At 33.4% G+C, this 20,849-nt stretch overlaps 5 protein-coding genes across 12 annotated transcripts in view; 2 read left to right on the top strand and 3 right to left on the bottom strand.

Moving 5' to 3' along the window:
* elk4 (ETS transcription factor ELK4) overlaps nt 1-9,982 on the top strand; it is a 59,355-nt gene extending 49,373 nt beyond the window's left edge. For 2 of the 7 annotated variants that reach the window (XR_012386695.1, XR_012386687.1), the window contains one exon: nt 8,983-9,982. The gene's annotated coding sequence lies outside the window, so the exon portion shown is untranslated. The remainder of the gene's footprint in view (nt 1-8,982) is intronic. The other 5 variants (XR_012386691.1, XR_012386693.1, XR_012386696.1 and 2 more) reach the window with 5 other exon arrangements.
* mfsd4aa (major facilitator superfamily domain containing 4Aa) overlaps nt 1-14,710 on the bottom strand; it is a 29,706-nt gene extending 14,996 nt beyond the window's left edge. The window contains exons 1-4 of the mRNA NM_200531.2: nt 14,349-14,710; nt 9,001-9,199; nt 6,399-6,635; nt 224-386 (exon numbers count right to left, since the gene is read on the bottom strand). Of these exons, the coding sequence (NP_956825.2) occupies nt 224-386; nt 6,399-6,635; nt 9,001-9,199; nt 14,349-14,584 (835 nt within the window). The 5' untranslated portion in view covers nt 14,585-14,710. The remainder of the gene's footprint in view (nt 1-223; nt 387-6,398; nt 6,636-9,000; nt 9,200-14,348) is intronic.
* sox13 (SRY-box transcription factor 13) overlaps nt 4,699-20,849 on the bottom strand; it is a 675,553-nt gene continuing 659,402 nt past the window's right edge. The window contains exon 13 of the transcript XR_012386791.1: nt 4,699-4,761. The gene's annotated coding sequence lies outside the window, so the exon portion shown is untranslated. The remainder of the gene's footprint in view (nt 4,762-20,849) is intronic.
* The window catches only part of blacat1 (BLACAT1 overlapping LEMD1 locus), a 272,886-nt gene continuing 266,496 nt past the window's right edge, over nt 14,460-20,849 (top strand). Inside the window, exon 1 of one of the 2 annotated variants that reach the window (XR_012387309.1) lies at nt 14,460-14,794. The gene's annotated coding sequence lies outside the window, so the exon portion shown is untranslated. Of the gene's footprint in view, nt 14,795-18,300; nt 18,412-20,849 lie in introns of those variants that run through there. The other variant, XR_012387306.1, reaches the window with a different exon arrangement.
* Nucleotides 18,652-20,849, bottom strand: part of cdk18 (cyclin dependent kinase 18) — a 149,540-nt gene continuing 147,342 nt past the window's right edge. The window contains exon 17 of the transcript XR_012387301.1: nt 18,652-19,878. The gene's annotated coding sequence lies outside the window, so the exon portion shown is untranslated. The remainder of the gene's footprint in view (nt 19,879-20,849) is intronic.

The raw sequence follows: 20,849 nt of genomic DNA, 5'->3' as shown, positions 1-20,849 counted from the left end.
CCACTAATAATTTTGGCTTAAACCTTTAATGTGCACAGTACTGCACATTAAAAAAAATGATTTATTCCTTTGACAAAAAGCTGAACTTACAGTATCGTTAATCCAGTCATCAGCATCACACGATCCATCAGAAATCATGCGAATGCTGATGTACTGCTCATGAAATCTCAGTATTATCAGCTGCTGTTTATCTGAATACAGAACAGACTTTCAACAATCTTACTGTTGGATGTCTCTTTCTGGCCGGTGTCTTCTGCCAGGATGGATGTTCCCCGGGGTTTTATTGCCAACACGTCTCCGTCTAGTAAACGTCGACTGGGGTCTGATCCACACATGAACAACCGCTCTCGATATATCAGGACGAATATCGCGATGGGCACTGGAAGCTAAAGAAAAACAGAGTTATGACTGGTTTAAAGGGATAGTTGACCAAAACACTTTAATTCTGTCATCATTTAATCATCTTTCTCTTGTTCCAAACTTGTTTGACTTTCTTCTGTTGAACACAAAAGATATTCCTGGCAGCCAATGACTTCTGTAGTATTTTTTGCTGACAAGGTGTACGTCACTGTAAAAAAATATCCGTTTTCTGTATTTTGTGATTCATGTTTTTATTTTTCCATGTATATTTATGCTTTTAAAGTGCATTATGAGACTTAATCTTTTGTCCAACCACTTTTAACCTTGAAGAGTAAAAAAAAAAGTGACTTTTATTGACATTTTTTTGGTTTAAAGTGCTATATTGTCTGGGTTGGTGTTATCTGGGTTGATATTACGCTACAAAACCCTTGTAATAAACTGCCAGAACATTTTCTGGTATTTTACAGACGTATTTCTCTTTATTATTTCTTATACAATATATTATTTCAAACACCTAAAAAGTCAATAAAAGTCACTTTGTTAAACTGCAGAGCTGAATTTTCAACATCATAAGTCGACAGAGCAGAGATCAACATCCCACAATGCAATTCACAACCGTAAATAAGCAGAAAACAATTGTAAATCACAAAATACAAAAACTGTTAATTAACAGATATTGTTTATAGTGTGTTTCCAACATTTTTTTCTGAATATTTTGTATTGTGTTTCCATTTTTGGGTAAAGTATACCTTTAAGCGCAATTAAAGCTTGTTTTAATTGTAAAGAATCGTTCATTTGAAATGGTTCTCTAAAATGATTCAGTTGAACTGCTGAAACTCTCCTTCAAAGATGACTTGCATAACAAAACCACAGTAAGCAGTATGAACTCAAATTTAACCTCTGAACTTTTTAAAACTCGTTGTTTTAAAAGATCTAAACTACAGCATATACAGACATGATCGCTTTTGTGTTGTTTTATGCAAATATAACCGTAGAAATATGTCAGTAGAAAGTGAGCTTATTTTTAAGCTACAGAATTAAGTTCTTATGGAAAACATTTTTAATTCGTCCACATTTATAATTACATTTAAATTGAATTGTAACTTATACTGTACATTACCTTTCAATTGTACGACGCTCACAAAGGCTGCATTTATTTGGAAATTCTAAATATACAGTTGAAGTCAGAATTATTAGACAGAATTATTATTATAATTAATTATTATAATTATTTTTTGCCTATTTTTGTTTAACGGAAAGAAGATTTTCAACTCATTTCTAATAACTGATTTAACTTTTATATTTGCCATGATGACAGTACATAAATGCTTAACTTTGCTGACTTTAAGGGTAATTAGGCAAGTCATTTTATAATGATGGTTTGTTTTATAGCTAATTGAGAAAAAAAATTGCTTAAGAGAACTAATAATATTAACCTCAAAATGTTTTTTAAAAATAAATTAAAAAAAACTTCTTAAAACTGTTTTTATTCTAACCAAAATAAAACTAATCAGACCTTCTTCAGAAGAAAAAATATTACAGCAAATACTGTAAAAATTCCTTGCTCTTTTAATAATTTTGGGAAATATTTGAAAACAAAAAATAAACAGGAGGGCTAATAATTTTGACTGTATATCTTTACAGGCATTTTTAATATGAAGCCTTCCTGAAATTAAAGCATTAATGTATCTTTAAAAAATATTTGCCCAACCAATGAAGATCAAGATCACAGAACAACCTAAAAGTTCTTACATTTTAATCTGTTTGTCGTCCAAAAAGGAAAAGACTAAACCTAACATGTGTGAATTAGTGAGTAAAGATGAGGTGAAGCACCACGGTAAGATGGATGTTTTCTGCACCAGTAGTTCAGTCTCTTATAAAGCTACGTGACAGGGTGAATGCAAATGATTAGCAGAAGTGGTGGTTCCTTCCCAGGTTCATCAGCCAGAAGTTTACAATATCCACTGGAAGTCACAATTATTCGCTCTCCTGTGAATTTTTTTTCTTTTTGGAATTTTTTCCAATTTATGTTTAATAGAGAAAGGAAATTTTCACAGTACTTCCCATGATATTTTTTCTTTTGGAGAAAGTCTGATTGGTTAAATTTTGGCTAGAATAAAAGCAGCTTTAATAAAAAAATAAATAAAATAAATAAATAAATAAATAAAAAAAACATTAAGGTCAATACTATTAGCCCCCTTAAGTACGATATAATTTTGATTGTCTACAGAACATACCATCATAGTTGAGCCTTTAAATGTCACTTTTAGCTGATTAATACTAGTATCTTGAAAAATATCTAGTCAAATATTATTTACTGTCATCATGGCAAAGAAAAAAAGAAACTAGAAATTAGATACTGGACTAGGGGTGGCCAAGCTAAAGCATGTACTCTGGTCCCCCGGCTCTGCGATGGTTGGGGAAATTCAAAACTGAACCAAAACAAAATATTACAATTGACTTAAGATTGGATTGAACATTCGGGAATCACAACCAGCTGAACCTGGAAATTTGTACAAAAAAAAAGAAGAAGAAATTAGATATTAAAACCTTTATATTTAGAAATGTGTTGAAAAAAAATCTCCTCTCTAATACAAGGAAATTGGGGAAAAATATACTGGGGGGCTAATAATTCTGACAATATATATATATATATATATATATATATATATATATATATATATATATATATATATATATATATATATATATATATATATATATATGTATATATATATATATATATATATATATATATTCCCCCTTCTTGATATTGTCCAGGTGTTAAACATGTCAGTTGCACTATCACTATTTGTCCAGTTTAGTCATGAAGAATTATAGATCAGTGTGTACAGAACTGTTAGATGGGAGCAGTTGCCAAGGAGACAATCTTGATTCCCGTCTTTTATTCAAATAGGCTCCTGGTTGGCTCTTCCTTTCACAGTCGAGCTGAGGGTATTTAGTGTGCAGATCATACACACACAGCTGAAAATACGCTTTATAATGATTTCCCTGTAATGTATTTTTTATATAATGTTGTGCTTTGCAAAGTTACAAAGCTAATAGTCTCCCGCAAACAGCATGTATTCTATTTAATGTCTGTTGAAGGTGATGAAAATCAAGAGTAGATTGCTAGGATTAGCAGTGATTAAAGGGATAGTTCACCCAAAAATGAAAATGACCTCATCATTAACTGTGCCACATTTGGTTTTTAAACCTTTATGAGTTGCCTTCTTATTAAAAAATGGCTCTTTTGACAGATTATTTTCAATGGCGGCAGCATGGTGGCATGGGTAGCACAATCGCCTCACAGCAAGAAGTCGTTGGTTCTAATCCCGGCTGAGTCAGTTGCCATTTCTGTGTAGAGTTTGCATGTTCCCCCCATGTTCACATGGGTTTTTTCATGGGTGCTCCGGTTTCCCCTACAAGTCCAAAGACATGCGCTACACGTGAATTGAGTAAGCTAAATTGTCTGCAGAGTATGTGTGTGAATGAGTGTGTATGGGTGTTTCCCAGTCATCCGCTGCATAAAACATATGCTGGATAATGCCTAGTTCAGACTGCGTGATTTTAGCCCCGATTTTGGCTCGCCGACAGGTTTAGAAATCGCAGACAAATGCCTGAAATCACAGGCAAATCGCTGCTTGTGCACGTGAGTGACAATCACACAGTATGAACTATCAAAGACGCGATCTGAGAGAATCGCTGATGAGTCGCCGATGCATGCGAGATATTTGGCGTGCTGAATATCTGGAGCTGTCGGCGATTCAAATCATGCGGTGTGAATTGAGTTTTGACTGAAAATAACATCGGCGATCGCCCACAGCCAATGAGAGAGCAGCATTCACTTGTGTGTGCGCGTGTGTGTATACTTGCTGCAGGCCAGCGGGAGGCTGGGGGAGAAGTTAAAAGCGCTCTTTTTCGGTTTATTTGGACCCATGAAATGGAGGAAAAACTAGTGGAGGTTTGACAGGACTCAGGAGCAACCATGTCTGTTTGACGTTTCATCCAGAAAGAAATTAGTTTATTATTAACGTTGAGGAGAAATGGCTAATTCCCTTTAAACCCAGGTGAGCAAATATGTACATTTTCTACCCCATTAAAGGCTTCCTTCTCAATATGTAGTTAATAACAAAAGATATACTACGTGTTTTTGGCTGTGAGATGTAGTTTGGACAAACTTGTCGGCGATTCTTCCTATAGTAAAGTCATGCAATGTGAAAGTCCCTGTCGCCGATCCATCTTGCAATGTAAATAAAGCAGCGACGAAACGCTAGCCTAGATAGTCATGCAGTGTGAAAACATCTGTGACACGACTACTTTGAAAATCATGGAGTCTAGTGGTTAGTGCGTCGACGCATAGCACTGAGGTGCTTGCAGCGACCCGAGTTCGATTCCTATCTCGAGGTCCTTTGCTGATCCTTCTGATCTCTGCTCCCCACACTTTCCTGTCTCTATATCTTAACTGTCCTATCAATAAAGGTGAAAACCCCTAAAAAATAATTATAAAAAAAAGAAGAAAAAAAAAAGAAAATCATGCAGTCTGAACTCGGCATAAGTTGGCGGTTCATTCCACTGTGGTGACCCCAGATTAATAAAGGGACTAAGTCTAAAACAAAATGAATGAATGAATCTGGAATCAACCAGCCCTAAATTCCAGGCTGAGCATGAAGTCCTGGCTATACTTCAAACTAAATTTAAGTAAATGAATAAATCAAATGAACCGAAAAGACAATTTTAAACAAAATCCGGCCAAAATAAAATTAGTTGAGGTTATTAAAGCAGTTCGAAAAATCTCAACCAAAGCACATTTTATGTGAGAGTTCATTTTGGCTCTGCAACATCTTTGAGCTGCCATTGGTCTGTGGCGATTGCGCAATCAGCGGATAAGTCCTGTAACTCCGCCTTTTTTGACATGCAGCAAACAGAAAACAATATAAAGATGTGTTTGCTCAAAACTAAATCTACTCTGTCATCATTCATTCATCAACTAGTCACAAACCTGTTCGACTTACTTTCTTCAGTTGAACACAAAAGAATATAATTAGAAAAACCTGCAACCAGGGACTTCCATGGTATTTGTTTTTCCTACTGTGAATGTCAAGGGTTTCTAACATTCTTCAGAAAATCTTCTTTTGTGTTCAAAAGAAACTCTAAAGGCTGATTTATACTTCTGTGTCAAATGCTGACGTGCACCTCTCAAAAATTGTAACTACACGTTGCAATGACGCGTAGCGCAAGCTCTGTGATTGGTCGGCTTGGTATCGCTGACGAGTCTGGGCGGGACTGAGAGCCGCGCGAATGGCGCGAGCTGGACGCGAGCCCGATGGAGCGATTGTTTACAAGTGTGGAGTCTCATGAAGGAGCTCCTGATGGAAAGTTTTGTTTTGTGTTTACCTCATAGCTAAAGTTGTTGCACGTCCGCAGGTTCCTGCCTCAAAATGAGCGAGTTTGAGCCACTTGTACATCCAGGAAGTGTTCAGGAAAAGCAAAACACCAACGAAGAAACTCGACACAGAGGAACATTAACACCTCACTGCCAACTAGCATTTTGGAAGTGTTAATGCAGACCGACAGAGACAGCGCGCAGAAGTATAAATGCACAGCTACGTGCGTTGCATGCGCCGTGGGTCACGCCGGTCACTTGACGCAGAAGTATAAACCAGGCTTACGGTTTGGAAGCACTTGAGGGTGATTAATCTTGTATTTTTAGGTGAACTATCCCTTTAAGAAAATAAGAAGCTCTTCAACCCTTGTGTACTGTTCATATTGACCACCCTATTGTTATGTTGGTGGCTGTTTTTGGCCTATTGATTTCCAATATAGTGACATATTTTGATTGTAAAGCTATGATGGTGTATAATCATGCATTCTTGATTGTTGGTGGTTTTCCTTGTTGGGATGAGGTCAAACTTGTCATTTTTAATGTTGATCATCAGTTTTTTTAACCCTTTATGGCCTGTTGCCAAGTTAACGCTCAAATTCACCCCAGAGTGGAAACATAGCAAAGAGCACACAAGTGTTAAAGCCAGACTCACATTGATGATAGCCATGATCCAGAAGGCGTAGGAGACGTTGGTCACCACCTCTCCGTCGGTGTGAAGGTGGACGTTGGACACGTTGTGCACATGTCTGCCCGCCAGCTTGTTCCTCAGATCTTCTAATGATGTTGTGTTGACGCTGCTGTTGCCGATCACACAGCTGGTGTCAGACAGAAAAGGGTCAGCAATAAGGGGACTCACTAACGCCCCGAGACCCACAAAAAAGTGGAGAGCCTGGAGGAGATCAGAGAGAAAGAGCACAGCAGACAGACAATCAGTGCTGCTCTTCTTCTAAGACCAGACTTTGAAAAAGAAAAAAAGTTTTAACTGCAACTTTATGTAACACAGTTTTGAAGTCTGATTGGATGGTGGCTCAGTGGTTAGCACTTTCGCCTCACAGCAAGAAGGTCGCTGGTTTGAGTCCCGGCTGGCTCGGTTGGCATTTCTGTGTAGAGTTTGCATGTTCTCCCCGTGTTGGTGTGGGTTTCCACCGGGTGCTCCGGTTTCCCCGACAGTTCAAATGAAGACATGCGCTATAGGTGAATTGAATAAACTACATTGGCTATAGTGTATGTGTGTGAATGAGAGTGTATTAATGTTCCCAGATCTGGGTTACAGGTGGAAGGGCATCCGCTGTGGAAAACATGCTAATTAAGTAGGCGGTTCATTCTGTGTCGACCCCTGATGAGTAAAGGGACTAAGCTCAAGGAAAATTAATGAATGAATGGATGATATACACTCGCTTTGTGTGGCGATTAAGACATCATTATGAAATCACTAATTCATATAAAAGGGGTAGTTCACCCAAAATTTAAAAATACATCATAATTTACTTTCCCTCTTGTGTTTTTTTTCTTTTATTTTTTAGAATTTCTTCGTCATGATCTATATTATTTTGTGTTTAACAAAAGAAAATCAAACAGTTTTTTATTATTATTATTGTGTTTTAAAAAATCTGAATTAAATACAAACAAAAGAAATAATTTGTATCCATATTAAAATTTAAAACTTCAAATTTCAGGTTTTATTAATCATTATAAATCATTATTTAACTATTTGTTTTTATTTGACAAACCACAAATTAAACAAACAAACAAACAATAATAATAATAATAATAATAATAATAATAATATCTTAAATACATTAGAAAGGTTTTGAATCAGAACGGTCACAAAACGACCCCATACTATGGTAACATATGTAATAATTAATTTATCTAATATAATTATTAGATTATGCATTAAAATATTAAATAAATATATTCTTTAAAAAAAAGAATAATCAAAATATTAAAATAAAAGTAAATAAATAAACAAACAAACAAACAAACGAGTAAATAATTTGTCAAATCTGTCAAATTCAAAATAAAAAAACGAACTGCAAATTTCAAAATGATCTATATTAATACTTTATAAGAGACCACATGATTTTTATAAATAATTACTCATCATTACAATTATGACAATAAATCATTATTAAAAAAAGGGATGAACTGAAAGATCAAATCAAAATGAATAGTAATATTTTTGATTTATTGATCATTCATTTTCCTTTGACTTAGTCCCTTTATTAATCAGGGGTCGCCACAGTGGAATGAAACACCAACTTATCCAGCATATGTTTTACGCAGCGAATGCCTTTTCAGCTGCAAACCATCACTGGGAAACATTCATACACTCTCATTCACACATACACTAAGGCCAATTTAGTTTACCCAATTCACCTATAGTGCATGTCTTCGGACTACTGTGACACCCTATGGTTTTATATTATGAATATAAAATTATAATAATAATAATAAAATTAATAATAATAATACTTATTTATTAAATTATTAAATGTACGTTTCCTATTAACAAATGTGATTTTAATCTAATAAAGATATTAAATAAATGTTTAAACAAAATAAACCACTTAAACTTGTGATTTTACAATGATTTGACTTGAACTTCACGTTAAACCGATTAAAAATCAATAACTAAATCTAAATTGAAACTAAATCTGATTAATATACACCATGAAACATTTAATTTCAGAGAGCATTTTTGTATCTTAACAGTTAAAAAAACAAATATAAGGTTACATTAAATTTGAAACGGCAATCTCCAAACCATTCTCAGATGGCAGGGGGGCCAAATCAAAGGTTACCATGGGCCAACTTTGGCCCGCAGACCCTAGTTTGGGCATCTCTGCTTTAGACTGTGGGAAATGTTTCAGGTGAAGTGTGCTGCTTGTTTGTTTTGTTAAGATGTATGTTTGTTATGACGTGATGTACTCCGTTTAATTCATGTACTTCTTAGGTACCCCTTGAAAATGAGATGGTTCATATCAAGGGGCTATCCCATTTAATATATTCAAAGTTAAATTTTAAGGTTAATATTATTAGCCCCCTTAAGCTATATTTTTGATCGTCTACAGAACAAACCTGTTATACAATGACTCGCCTAATTACACTAACTTGCCTAGTTATCCTAGTTAAGCATTTAAATGTCACTTTAAGTGTAATATACAAGGGGGCAAATAAATCAGGTGGGCAAATAGACTTCCTGAAATCTGATTTTCAACATTTTTTTTTTCCAGACCAAACCAAACGCTGACCTGCAGGAAAACGGTGGAGTCTTTCTGGTAGATCTTGACCAGCTGCAGGTTAGAGATGGTGTCGATGATGCCCATGGCAAGACCAGACACTGCCATGGCAAACGCCAACATGAGAAGCTCGCGGCATAATGGGATGATGGCAAAAACCACAGAGATAATGAGGGTGGATACGGCCAGAGATGACAGCGAACTTACAAGCCTGACAAAATAAAACAAGAAATACATTGGGCATTAACCAAACTTGCTTTCTGTACCAGGTTACAAAACAAAGGCTATATCAAAAAAAAGCATCACCCCTTATTTCCTTAAATAATGCACTATTTGAGGGAGCACTGGCTAAAATGTTCATTAAATATATCAGTTTAATAAATCTGTTTTGTTCAAATGCTCCAAACTAAGCGATATTCACTGAGAAATAGATAAAAATATTCATTTTCAAAATGGGGTGTACTCAATTATGTTGAGCACTGCATGTATGCATGTATCAGATATTTAAGAGGAATGAACTCATTCAGTTTTCCATAAGGTTTCAGTGGCTTTTTTGATCTTGGAATGACTTCCCACACTCAAAAAAATATATATCCGTTTGTCCAATCTACGCATATATAATGAGCTGAAACAATGCAATTCTTTAGGGTTTTTTGGGGACAAAATTATTTTATGTTCAATCCACTTAATTTTGTAAAAACAAATAAGTTAACTTAATTTCTTCATGGTGTCCCATCACAAATCAATTGTGTGGAACCCAGCATTTTTTTTTTACAGTGCACAAACTGCATATTCTTGACATAAGTCGCCGATAAACAATAAGACACTGTCATTTTTATATAACACGGCTCGTAGTTATTCGAACAAGCAAAGAAAAGGAGTTTTTAACATTTATATTTAAAGATGTGATGGTGAACTTTGGTGAAGGTTGATTAAAACGTTTTGCTTTCTAGGTGCATGAATAAAATCACTTTTGTAAGTGGAACAAAACACCAAAGGAAGACTTCTCATCTTTGACCCATTAACAAAACACTTTTTAAATTCCAGGTTTCAAATCCTCTTTATTTAGAGGAACTAGAGCACATAAAAACTGTAAAACCACTTTGGTGTTTTGCATAAAAATGTACTAAACTCTTTTTATAAACAGAACACAGATATAAACACACACGTAAGTACCCACTTTGACATCACAAACAACTTATGTCAAAATGTGAAATAGTGTTTTCACCATTAAGTGTGTAACGCATATACAGTTGCAATCAGAATTATTAGCCCCCCCTTTGAATTTATTTTTCTTTTTTAAATATTTACCAAATTATGTTTAAGAGAGCAAGGAAATTTTCACAGTATGTCTGATAATATTTTTTCTACTGGAGAAAGTCTTATTTGTTTTATTTCAGCTGTTTTTTTCCCCCAATTTGTTTAACACAGAAAAGATAAACATAATAGTTTTTAATAACTCATTTCTAATAACTGATTTATTTTTATCTTTGCCATGATGACAAAATACTATTAAATTAAATCTAATATTAAATTAAAGTAAATAATATTTTACTAGATGTTTTTTCAAGACACTTCTATACAGCCTAAAGTGACATTTAAAGGCTTAACTAGGTTAACTAGGCAGGTAAGGGTAATTAGGCAAGTTATTGTACAACGATGGTTTGTTCTGTACACTATCGAAAAAAATAAATATCTTAAAGGAGCTAATAAAATAGATCTTAAAATGTTTTTTTTTTTAAATTTAAAACTGCTTTTATTCTATCCGAAATAAAACAAATAAGACTTTTTCCAGAAGAAAAAATATTATCAGACATACTGTGAAAATATCCTTGCTCTGTTAAACATAATTTGGGAAATATATATAAATATATATATATATATATATATATATATATATATATATATATATATATATATATATATATATATATATATATATATATATATATATATATATATAAAAAGAAAAATCTAATAAGACTAATAATTTTGACTTCAACTGTATATTGTGATACGACTACAATTTCACTAGATGACTTGAATCTCTCTATTTGTAAATAATTAATCATTTCAGATCAATTGGGATGATTTTGTAAAGACGTGCATCTGCATAAAAACTTATGAACAATCTACAAGCATATATAAATACAGTAAAGAAAAAGATACAGTTGAAATACAGTGTTTTATGAGTTTTTAGTCTTCAGGTACTATAATTGAATAACAAAAATAATTCAATAAAATTAATTGGTATTAAAGTTACAAACTGTATATAGTTTCTCCACATATATCACATAGAAAGGACCGCTTCTTTTTACATTTTAAAGTATATACTGAAAACTGTACTCATATGGGATTATTTTTCTCATTTTATTTAGAACTTCTGGGTAAATGTCTGATTGAATCCAGAAATTGTTGATCAATCAATATTTATGAAAAATAAAACACTTATGCCTGAATTCTTTAAAAAATCAATATTCAGTCAGAGGCCTCAAAAACATGTAAATGTTGCATATTATTTCATATCCTGCGATATGCCTATAGCGAATTATCCCATTGCGAATATCAATGCTGAAACGATATATTGGGCTGCTCTAATATAAATTATTCATTCACTTGATGACATTGTAATTGGTCTTCTGTTTTAATACGTCTTCTGTAAACAATGGTAAAAATGTATTCATATTGTTGCACTGTTAAATGGGACACACTCACATGTATGTGGGGGAAAGCTAGAATGAAAGCTGTTTAATTCTTTAATAAGTAACAGAGAACACGTGTTTAAATATATTACAAGGTTAAAGAGCTTTTACTTTACAACCATACAAATCTACCGAGATAAACAAGCTAATGCTGTTATCTGTAAGGAGGAAAAAAACAGAAAGGGTAGCTAACACTGGGGTTGGGAAATATAATAAAACATGTCATATTTTGATAACAGTATACATCAATATATAGTAAATTCAATCAATTAATAGTTAATTAATTTTCAGACATACTGTGAAAATTTCCTTGCTATTTAAAAAAGAAAAGAAAATTCAAAGGAGGTTTAATATAAATAAATAAATAAATAAATAAATAGTATAGGGATGCAACGGATATAAATTTTGGTTGTGCGATTATGGTCTAAGAAATAATCACAATTATTTGCGTTCATTGATTTCAAAACTACTAATTTAAAACTAAAATTATTTTCAATTTGGTTTTGTAGTTCGAGCCCAAATACATATTTGTTGCCGTTTTAAAAGTTCATTTGATTGACTCAGTGGATATTATTGATGCATTTTTAGGTAAAATTGCTAATTTTATATACATATATACAGTATGTTCTCATCGGCACCATTATTTGTAACTATAAGTAGGTTTGCAAGCCTGTGTACTTTTCATTGGTTCTTCCTCAAACTTCATCTCAACTAGGTGCGCCTGAAAAGCGTGAACGTGTTGCGTTGTGTGCGCGTCCATTGGAAATAACGAACTTGAACTAGCTTACCCTAAATTAATATCCTCAGTCATAGTTAGTCCAGTGTGCGTGGTTATTATGCCACAGTTGGCGTAACTTTGTTTAGTTGCTGCATTTTTGTTCTGTTCAAAAACACAGTGTTGAGAAGCCTTTACAATAAATTAACCGTGACAAATTAAATCGCGGTTAATAGTGAAACCGGTTAATCGTTGCATCCCTAATATAGTATATCACAAAGAAAGAACTGTTTCTTTTTTACATTTTAAAGTGTATACTGAAAAAAGTACTTATTCATATGGGATTATTTTTGTCATTTTATTTAGAAATTCTGAGTAAATGTCTGATTGAATTTAGAAATAGTAGATCGATATTCATGAAAAATAAAACACTTTTCAAAAATGAATGATTCTATGAAAAAGTGCAAACTATGTATTTAGCAAAACCACAAAACAAACGGCAAAACAAAATATGAAACGAAAGACTGTATTTTTTCACTGTCCTAGTTTCCAAACAAAAGCAAATATAAGATCTGAAGATCAACACATGATACTTCAGGAGAATCTATTCCTTTTATTTCCTTGTTTTTTTCATACAATAATACATGCGGAACGTTTCCTTGGTACAAGGTAAATGAAGGATGACCGACAAAACAAACAAACCAATTTACAAACTGATTATCACTAGCAAAATATATGCCAAGGAAACTTTTGTTAAACAAAACATCCAGTTAATCCTTGAATGTTGTGACATAAAAAAAACAAGTATTCACTGTAAAAAATGCACGGTTTCACACAACTCCTTAATGTTTTCCCAACACAAATTAAGTTAATTGTTTTTACAGATTTAAGTGGATAAGTGAACATAAAACAATCAAGTTTTCCCCCAAAAACTTGGGAACTGTGTTGGTTCAACTCACTTTAAAGTCAATTTTTGATTAGTTCCAAACCTTCCTGAAAAAGGTATTTTTGCATGAACTAATTAAAAGGAACATAGCAAAAGTGAACTTTATGGTGTCTTTATCTGTCAGGCAAAACAACAGCAGGGAAGCGAGTGTTTTTATGGCTCAAGTCCCAGATAACTGAGACTGAATGACTTTAATGAGCACATGACCACTACAGGCTTTTCAAGACAGAGGCCACAGAGAAGTCAAAAACTATTTATCACAAAACTGATAATGATAACATTTATGATGATTAAAGCATGCCAACAAAAGATTTCCGCTCTTATTTACATGCAGTTTAACCTCATGAGGAAATATACATAAGGACTGACTGTGAGGAAAACAAAAACTTCTGATTCTCTCTTTGTAATAATCCTTAATCATAATGTTTTGACCCTGCATTTGAGCAATCAGAATTACTGGAGAACTAGATGGATCACTCAGTATAATAATAGCCATCATAAAGATGATTACCACCAATGTAGGTCAAAATATTTGAAGAAATCTGACTTTAATTGATTCTTTGAAAGCCCTCTTTTTTTCTCGGTTCCTCTTTGTTGTGAGTGTGGAACGGAACTAGGGTGTAATTAAAGACCTTTCTGTAAAAACACATCTGTAAATAATATATTAAAATAGGGAAGTTGTTTACATATAACTAGTGCAAACTTTTTAATTGCATTTAACACTGATATTTATTAGCAAAAATGGACACATTTACAGAGGAAACAGCATGTAGAGATCACTTTAAAAACTATTTTGATTATTTGTAGGCACAAAAAGGTACACTGCATTAATAAAAAGTCATAATAACTGCGTGTATGATAATTAAACACTTATTTTATGTTATTGTTAAACTTAATTAGGTTAAACCAAGTCATGCTACTAAAATAAATGTGTCCACCACCCAATACAAAGTGCAATATAATTCTGTTGACATCAGAATCTCGCCAAAATACTCACGTTTTACTGAAGAATCCTCCAATTGTGCTTCCAAGAAAGAGGAAAAACTGCTGGGAAAAGAAGACCAGAGTGATCTCCTGTAAAGTGGACTGAGTTTGACACCTCAGGTCCAGGATGGTCGGACCCAAAAAAGCGACACACAGTCCAAAACTGAAGAAAACACTCCAGTATGTAAGAGTATGCTGCCAGTTACTGCGGAATAACGCGCAGATCCGTTCGTTGAGCAGATAAGTCATGCTGGAGAAACTTTCTGAAGTCTCTCTGGAGCATTTGCAATTCTTCTTATGCATGAGAAAACTTGTCTGAAGGGAGAGTCGCGTGCTCAGAGCGATCAGAGCGACGATGCTTGTCCGACTCCCAAACGAGTCGTTCATTCGAAGCGGTTCTTTTAAAAGATTCGGTCAAAACGGCTGATGTGGAGAGGCGTTGATGGAAACATTTCGGAAGTATGTTTTGGTGTTTTATCAATGTTTTTTTAATGGTCTTAATATGCTGAAATTAAACATATTAGAACTGGTTTTAAAGCAAAATTCAAACACACAATAAACCATAATGCTTAGTACTTCATGTGAGATAGTTCACCCAAACACCACCAGGCAATCCTAAATGTTGGCGACTTCATCTTTTAACCCTTTCACTGCAGGCCCATGGCCAGCCTGGGGAAAGAGGACCAAAAAGTGGACCTTTTTGCAATCATACACCTCATTTTCTATTTAATTATGAAATTTAAAGACTGCATTTAGGTGACATTTTAAACACTATATTGAATTAGCTTGTCGGATGGTCATCATAACCACATGTTTTGACTATTTTAGCCAAAATAGCATTCAAATCAATTTTAATATGGGCCGCTTTTGGTGCTTCACATGTTTATATAGGTCATTTTTTTGTTTTTAAGAAAAAGCTTCAAGGTTTAAAATAAAAGTTAAAATGTTTTCTCAACCATACAGTAGCGAAAGATGACTTCTCTTATGTCAGAATGTGTTTTCTTGCACAGCTGGATGTTGTACTCATGAAAAGTATTTGTTAGCATTGGCCAAAACTGATTAGCCGAAGTCACACTGAAGCGACAGCCAACAGATGGTTCATCTTAGTCTTAAAGCCTTTTTCAATAAGTTATTTTAAAATCAAAAATAGGACAAATTAGCTCATGTATGGCACAATTTCTGCACCTTTGTCAGTGAAGGGTGGGAAAATTCTAAATCAAACAAAAAGGGCTCAGGTGTAGCTTAAATAATGTGCCGGTGCTTTTTGGGTAAGGGATTCATCAGAAAAAAACTGCAAAAATCAGTCAAAGGCACTCGAAAAATGTGGAAAAAATATTAAAAAGCCCTTTTTCACATGGTTAATAGTTAAAAAACCTACACGTTTTCAAGTAAATATATATATATATATATATATATATATATATATATATATATATATATATATATATATATATATATATATATATATCCTTTCTGTCTGGGGCAAAAGATACCTGTTCCATTGATGCTGTTTGTTTACACCGATGTCATATTGTTCATTAAAATGGTACTTGATAAAGCAAAAGAAAAGTTATATTCATATTAGATCGGAAACATTTATAAATGTTGCATTCTTGATGGCTGTGAACACACTCAAGACTGTCGAAGCTGTATATATGCTGTAAATGTTTTTCAGTTTCTTGCACAGACTAATCATTTTGCTTCATATGGCCTTATTGTATTGTCAGGAGCCATTGGTATTAATTTACTTATTTCTGAATATCTTTTTTGTAGTGTTTTTTAATTTATTTTTTTCCTCACCCAGATACCCAAAATTCTTATGTTTTTTGCAACGCAATCTCATGGCAACTCAAACTTTTTAATTAAGTGGCTGATTAATTTAAATTTGTAAAATGTCATTCATACATTTTAGTAACATGTGGTCATACCAAATGTGTAAGTTCAGTCTTGGGGTTTGGACGCATGCCTCCTTTTATAAAATGTAAGCTTTCATATAAATGCAATTGTATAAGTCTAAACAAATTAGCCACTTTTCTGTCTATAAGTAAAATAGTTATGTTTCCTCCTGAGATCAGGCTGGGGTTTTGGGAACCAAATAAGAACGTTCTAGTAACATTCTCTGTAGGTTCTTTTTTTGTTACCAAAAACAAGCTCTCCCAGAATGTTTCATGGTTTGTTTATCTAAGTGGTTTTTTTTTTTAAATTTGTAACAACTTAAAGCTGGAATGACATCAAAAATACTCTCCTTTACAGTAACACTTGTGCTTGTATCTGTGCACTTCCTTATTTTTTAAAAATTTATTTGCCCTCATCATTTTTTTAATCGAATACCACAATCTTCCCTCCCCTCATAATGACTTTTCTTTACTTCTGGTCACATGAAATGTATTTTAGGAGGGGCTATCAGGGCATGTCTCATTTCAGATCTGGCATCTATTCATGAAGACTTCCATCTTCCAGTGATCCAACGGTGTATATGCACAGTTAGTGTTTTTCAGCCAATGATAAACTTCCAGTGAAAGCTTAATGTGACTATTTTCAATTACACAAATTTTCTTTTACAGCATGGGTGTTGTAAAGTAATTACAATACATTCAGTTAAATATACTTAGGTATTAATTTAGTTGTTCAAGCGTAAAACAAGATGAAAGACCACTAGCGCGATCAATACCAGCAGGGTAAACTCCATTGAAAATACTGGGGTAAAATAAATTGTCATATTTTAAAGATATGGCGGGGGAAAATATAATTTACGCAGTGCTTCTTGTCCGGTCTGAGACGCACTTCATATCATATATCTAACAGGCAGTGAAGATTATTGATTTTTAAAGAAATCAGATCTTAAACGTAGCAATTTTGTAATGGAAAGACTGAAAATTAAAAACCGTGTGCATTTACCCCATTGGATCTCAAAGAACAAAATCATGCATCACCCTTCATTAATTAATTTATTTAAATTTTTAGGACTATTTCAATTGGATGTACGTCATGATAAAATGTCCCTAATCTTAAGAGATGCTCTCTTTTTGTAAAAAAATAAGAAAAAAGTAAACAAATACCCGTCATGACTAACCAACAGAACATCCAGGTAAGCAAAAATTGTAACCTGGGCAGGACTTTGACTGGTTTCAGCAAAATAAATAAGACTTTAACCCTTTAACTGCCCCACTAAGAAAAAAATAGATTGCCTTTCTTAAGTCCTAATGTCACTACTTAACACACTAGCATTTTTAACACATCCCTTAATTTCTAAAAATATCAACCTCTGGTAGATATGTCAGTTTATGGTAAAAGTACAGGAATTAATACATATACTATAAAAATTTAAAAATATGAAGTGTAAGACCAATTTATTAAAAAATAGATTCATAATAAAACATTTTTGAATCCTAAATCATCTTTATTTTTTGAAGTATGCCATAAAATATTTCAGATCTCATTTAACATGCTTTTTGTTGTTGTTTTTTTTACAACGAAACCAAAATCAAGTGTAGTAGTGCAACAAGATTATGTGTGTTGTTTGATTATTTTGTAAACCAACAATGCTGTGTGTGTATTTTAAACCATTATTTAAAATAGTTATTCTTTTGACTTTAACACTGATTATTTAAAACAGTCAAGCTATATGCTCAACCATTTGGTACAGCAGGCAGTTAAAGCGTTAATGTTTTGCTAAAGAAAAAGCCACCTAGATTTTGGATAGTCTGGTGGATAAAAAACTAATATAAAATAATCATCTTTAGATGAAATATTTCTTTAAATATTTCTGAAACACAACTAGCTTTCCCATTTTAACCAACTAATTCGCGTATAATGAGTTTAACTCAATTGTGAGGCGATCAATTGGTGTTTTCGAAGGTTTGGTGACTCAAACGAATCGATTCGGTAAAAGATTCAAACACCCAAAACTGATTCGTGCAACAGGTGTGTTTCTCTACGAGTTGGTCCTCCCACATAATTCGCTCGCTATCAAAACTAACAAAACTGAGGTGAAGAAATCACGCATTGCTGCCTGAGGCGACATCATGTTTGGAGGCTTTACTGTATGTTTCATTTCCAGCGTAAAGATCTGACAGGTCGGAAAGTTCTTCTGTCTCGTTAAAAGCGTTATTTTCACAATTTGACACAAACACACTCATTTAAACACATTTTTATCTGAGTGCCCTGCAGTGTATAATCACTTATACGTTGCCAAAACCAAGTCCTACTTTTAGTTTACTTTGTGAAGTGTACTAATGACAAACAGCATCATGCAAGACAGTAAGACCATTGTTAGAGCCGAGGATGGAAACATTCCCATGGTCCAACTCAACGTCGTCATTTATTTAGTTTATTATTTAATTACTTTTGGCATTTTCGCAGTCACAATACATTCAGCTTCAGAATATCATAATAGAATAAACAAATCACACAAAATATTTAATATCACATCTCATACAAAAATCTAAATCTTTTATAAAACATTTAGACATCATCTAAGAGCATTTAATATTGTTGTTTATTTACTTTTTTCTGGCAAAAACTCACTGAGAATAAACACCTGTCAAAATACATATATTTGTATATATTAATTCTTTTCAATAGAGTATTTAAAATATTCTCATTTACCACAAAACACATAAATTAGTGCCACTGCTGGAGTGATGTTAAACTAAATTCCTTATAAGTCATTATATATGTTTTTTTTTCTTTGTCAGTCATTTTCAATAGTATTTCGTTTCCCTGGAGGTCACGCTTTGAGTTTTTCTCCACTAGCATGTGCTCAGTGCCGTTTACAATAAAGAGTCATAGTGCGTTGATTTTAAAACTACAAGATACAGTAGGAGAAAGTGAACAACATTAGGTTTCAGTTCCAGGACACTTGCATGCCATGTGCGAATACAGAGTAGCAATTAGCTCAAATGGCAATACCAATAACTGCGTGTGCAATTACTTAAAAGGACCGAGATCCTTGAGAAATTGAAGTAGATTTTTTTTAAAGGCGTAAAATTGGCCCCATCATCTCTTACGGTCTGCAAAAGGCACCTTTTGATGATATTGTAAATTACTAACTAAGTTAAAGATGCTGAAAGTGATTTTTTTTTTTGTGGTTGTTGGAGTAACACAGCTCCTTCGTATTATAAATTAGATTAGTTGTTACTTTTCAATCATTTTGAGAACAGGATGGAAATCTAATTCCGAGGGCTCAATTAAACTGTACTGGGAGCTCAACAAATTAAATTAACACACGTTACAAAACATTGTAATACTTTCGAAAATTATGATCGCAATATACAGTACACTACCTGACAAAAGTCTTGTCACCTATCCAAGTTTATAAACAAATAATAACTTGACTTCTAGTTGATCATTTGGTATCAGAAGTGGCTTATATGAAAGGCAAAGGCCTCTAGATTACGCTTATTTTAGCTAAATAAAATATGATCATGCCTTGATTTTTAATTATTTAATTAAGACAGTAAAGTCTGACTTTGCTTAGACAAAAGTCTTTTCACTTAACAGAAATAATGTACTGTCTAGAACAGAGATGTCAAACTCAATTCCTGGAGGGCCGCAGCCCTGCACATTTTAGTTCCAACCCTGTTCTCACACACTTACCTGTAGGTTTCAAACAAGCCTGAAGGACTTAATTAGTTTGATCAGGTGTGTTTAATTAGGGTTGGAACTAAACTATGCAGGGCTGTGGCCCTCCAGGAATTGAGTTTGACATACCTAGTCTAGAATATAAAGTCAAGAATATTGAAAAAAAAAATATATATTGTGTATGACTCCCATGAGCTTGATCAAACCATGATTTTTCCTTCACCAAACTTGACTGATTTCTGTGAGAATCTTTGTTCCATGTTGGTTCCAATAGGTCTCCTGTTGTATTTGTGATGATTGGGATGCAGTTCAACAGATGATTCGTCAGAAAAATCGACCTTCTGCCACTTTTCCAAATAATCAACTAGAAGTCAAGTTATTATTTGTCTCTCTTACAACTGGGTTCGACACGGGACTTTTGTCAGGTAGTAATATCAGATGGCTAGTACTCATTATGTTTAGTTTTTGAACTTAAATGGTTTGTTGCAATCAGTTTCCTCAAATGGTTTGAGTTACCTTAACTTATTGGGTTTTACAGTGTATTGAATGTCCATTTCTGAAAATTTGATGTCCATATATAGTTGAGTGAAAAAATTATTTACCCCCCCCCTCTTTTCACAGTAATTTCGATAATATTTTTTCTTCTGGAGAAAGTCTTAGGCCATTGTAATAATATAACAATAAAATCATTTATTTAATAAGCCATTTTAAGCCATTGTATAAACCATCATTATACAATGACTTGCCTAATTACCCTAACTTGCCTAATTAACCTTTAAAGCTTCTAAGCTGAATACTAGTATCTTGAAAAATATTTATTCAAATATTATGTACTGTCTTCATGGCAAAGATAGAAAGAAAACAGTTATTAGAAATCAGTTATTTAAACTATTATGTTTATAAATGTGTTGAAACAAATCTGCTAAACAAA

The sequence above is a fragment of the Danio rerio genome, chromosome 11 (genome assembly GCF_049306965.1).
Source record: "Danio rerio strain Tuebingen ecotype United States chromosome 11, GRCz12tu, whole genome shotgun sequence".
NCBI lineage: Eukaryota > Metazoa > Chordata > Actinopteri > Cypriniformes > Danionidae > Danio > Danio rerio.
Note: the sequence above shows the minus strand (reverse complement) of the source record. Positions and strands in the feature narration are given on the sequence as shown.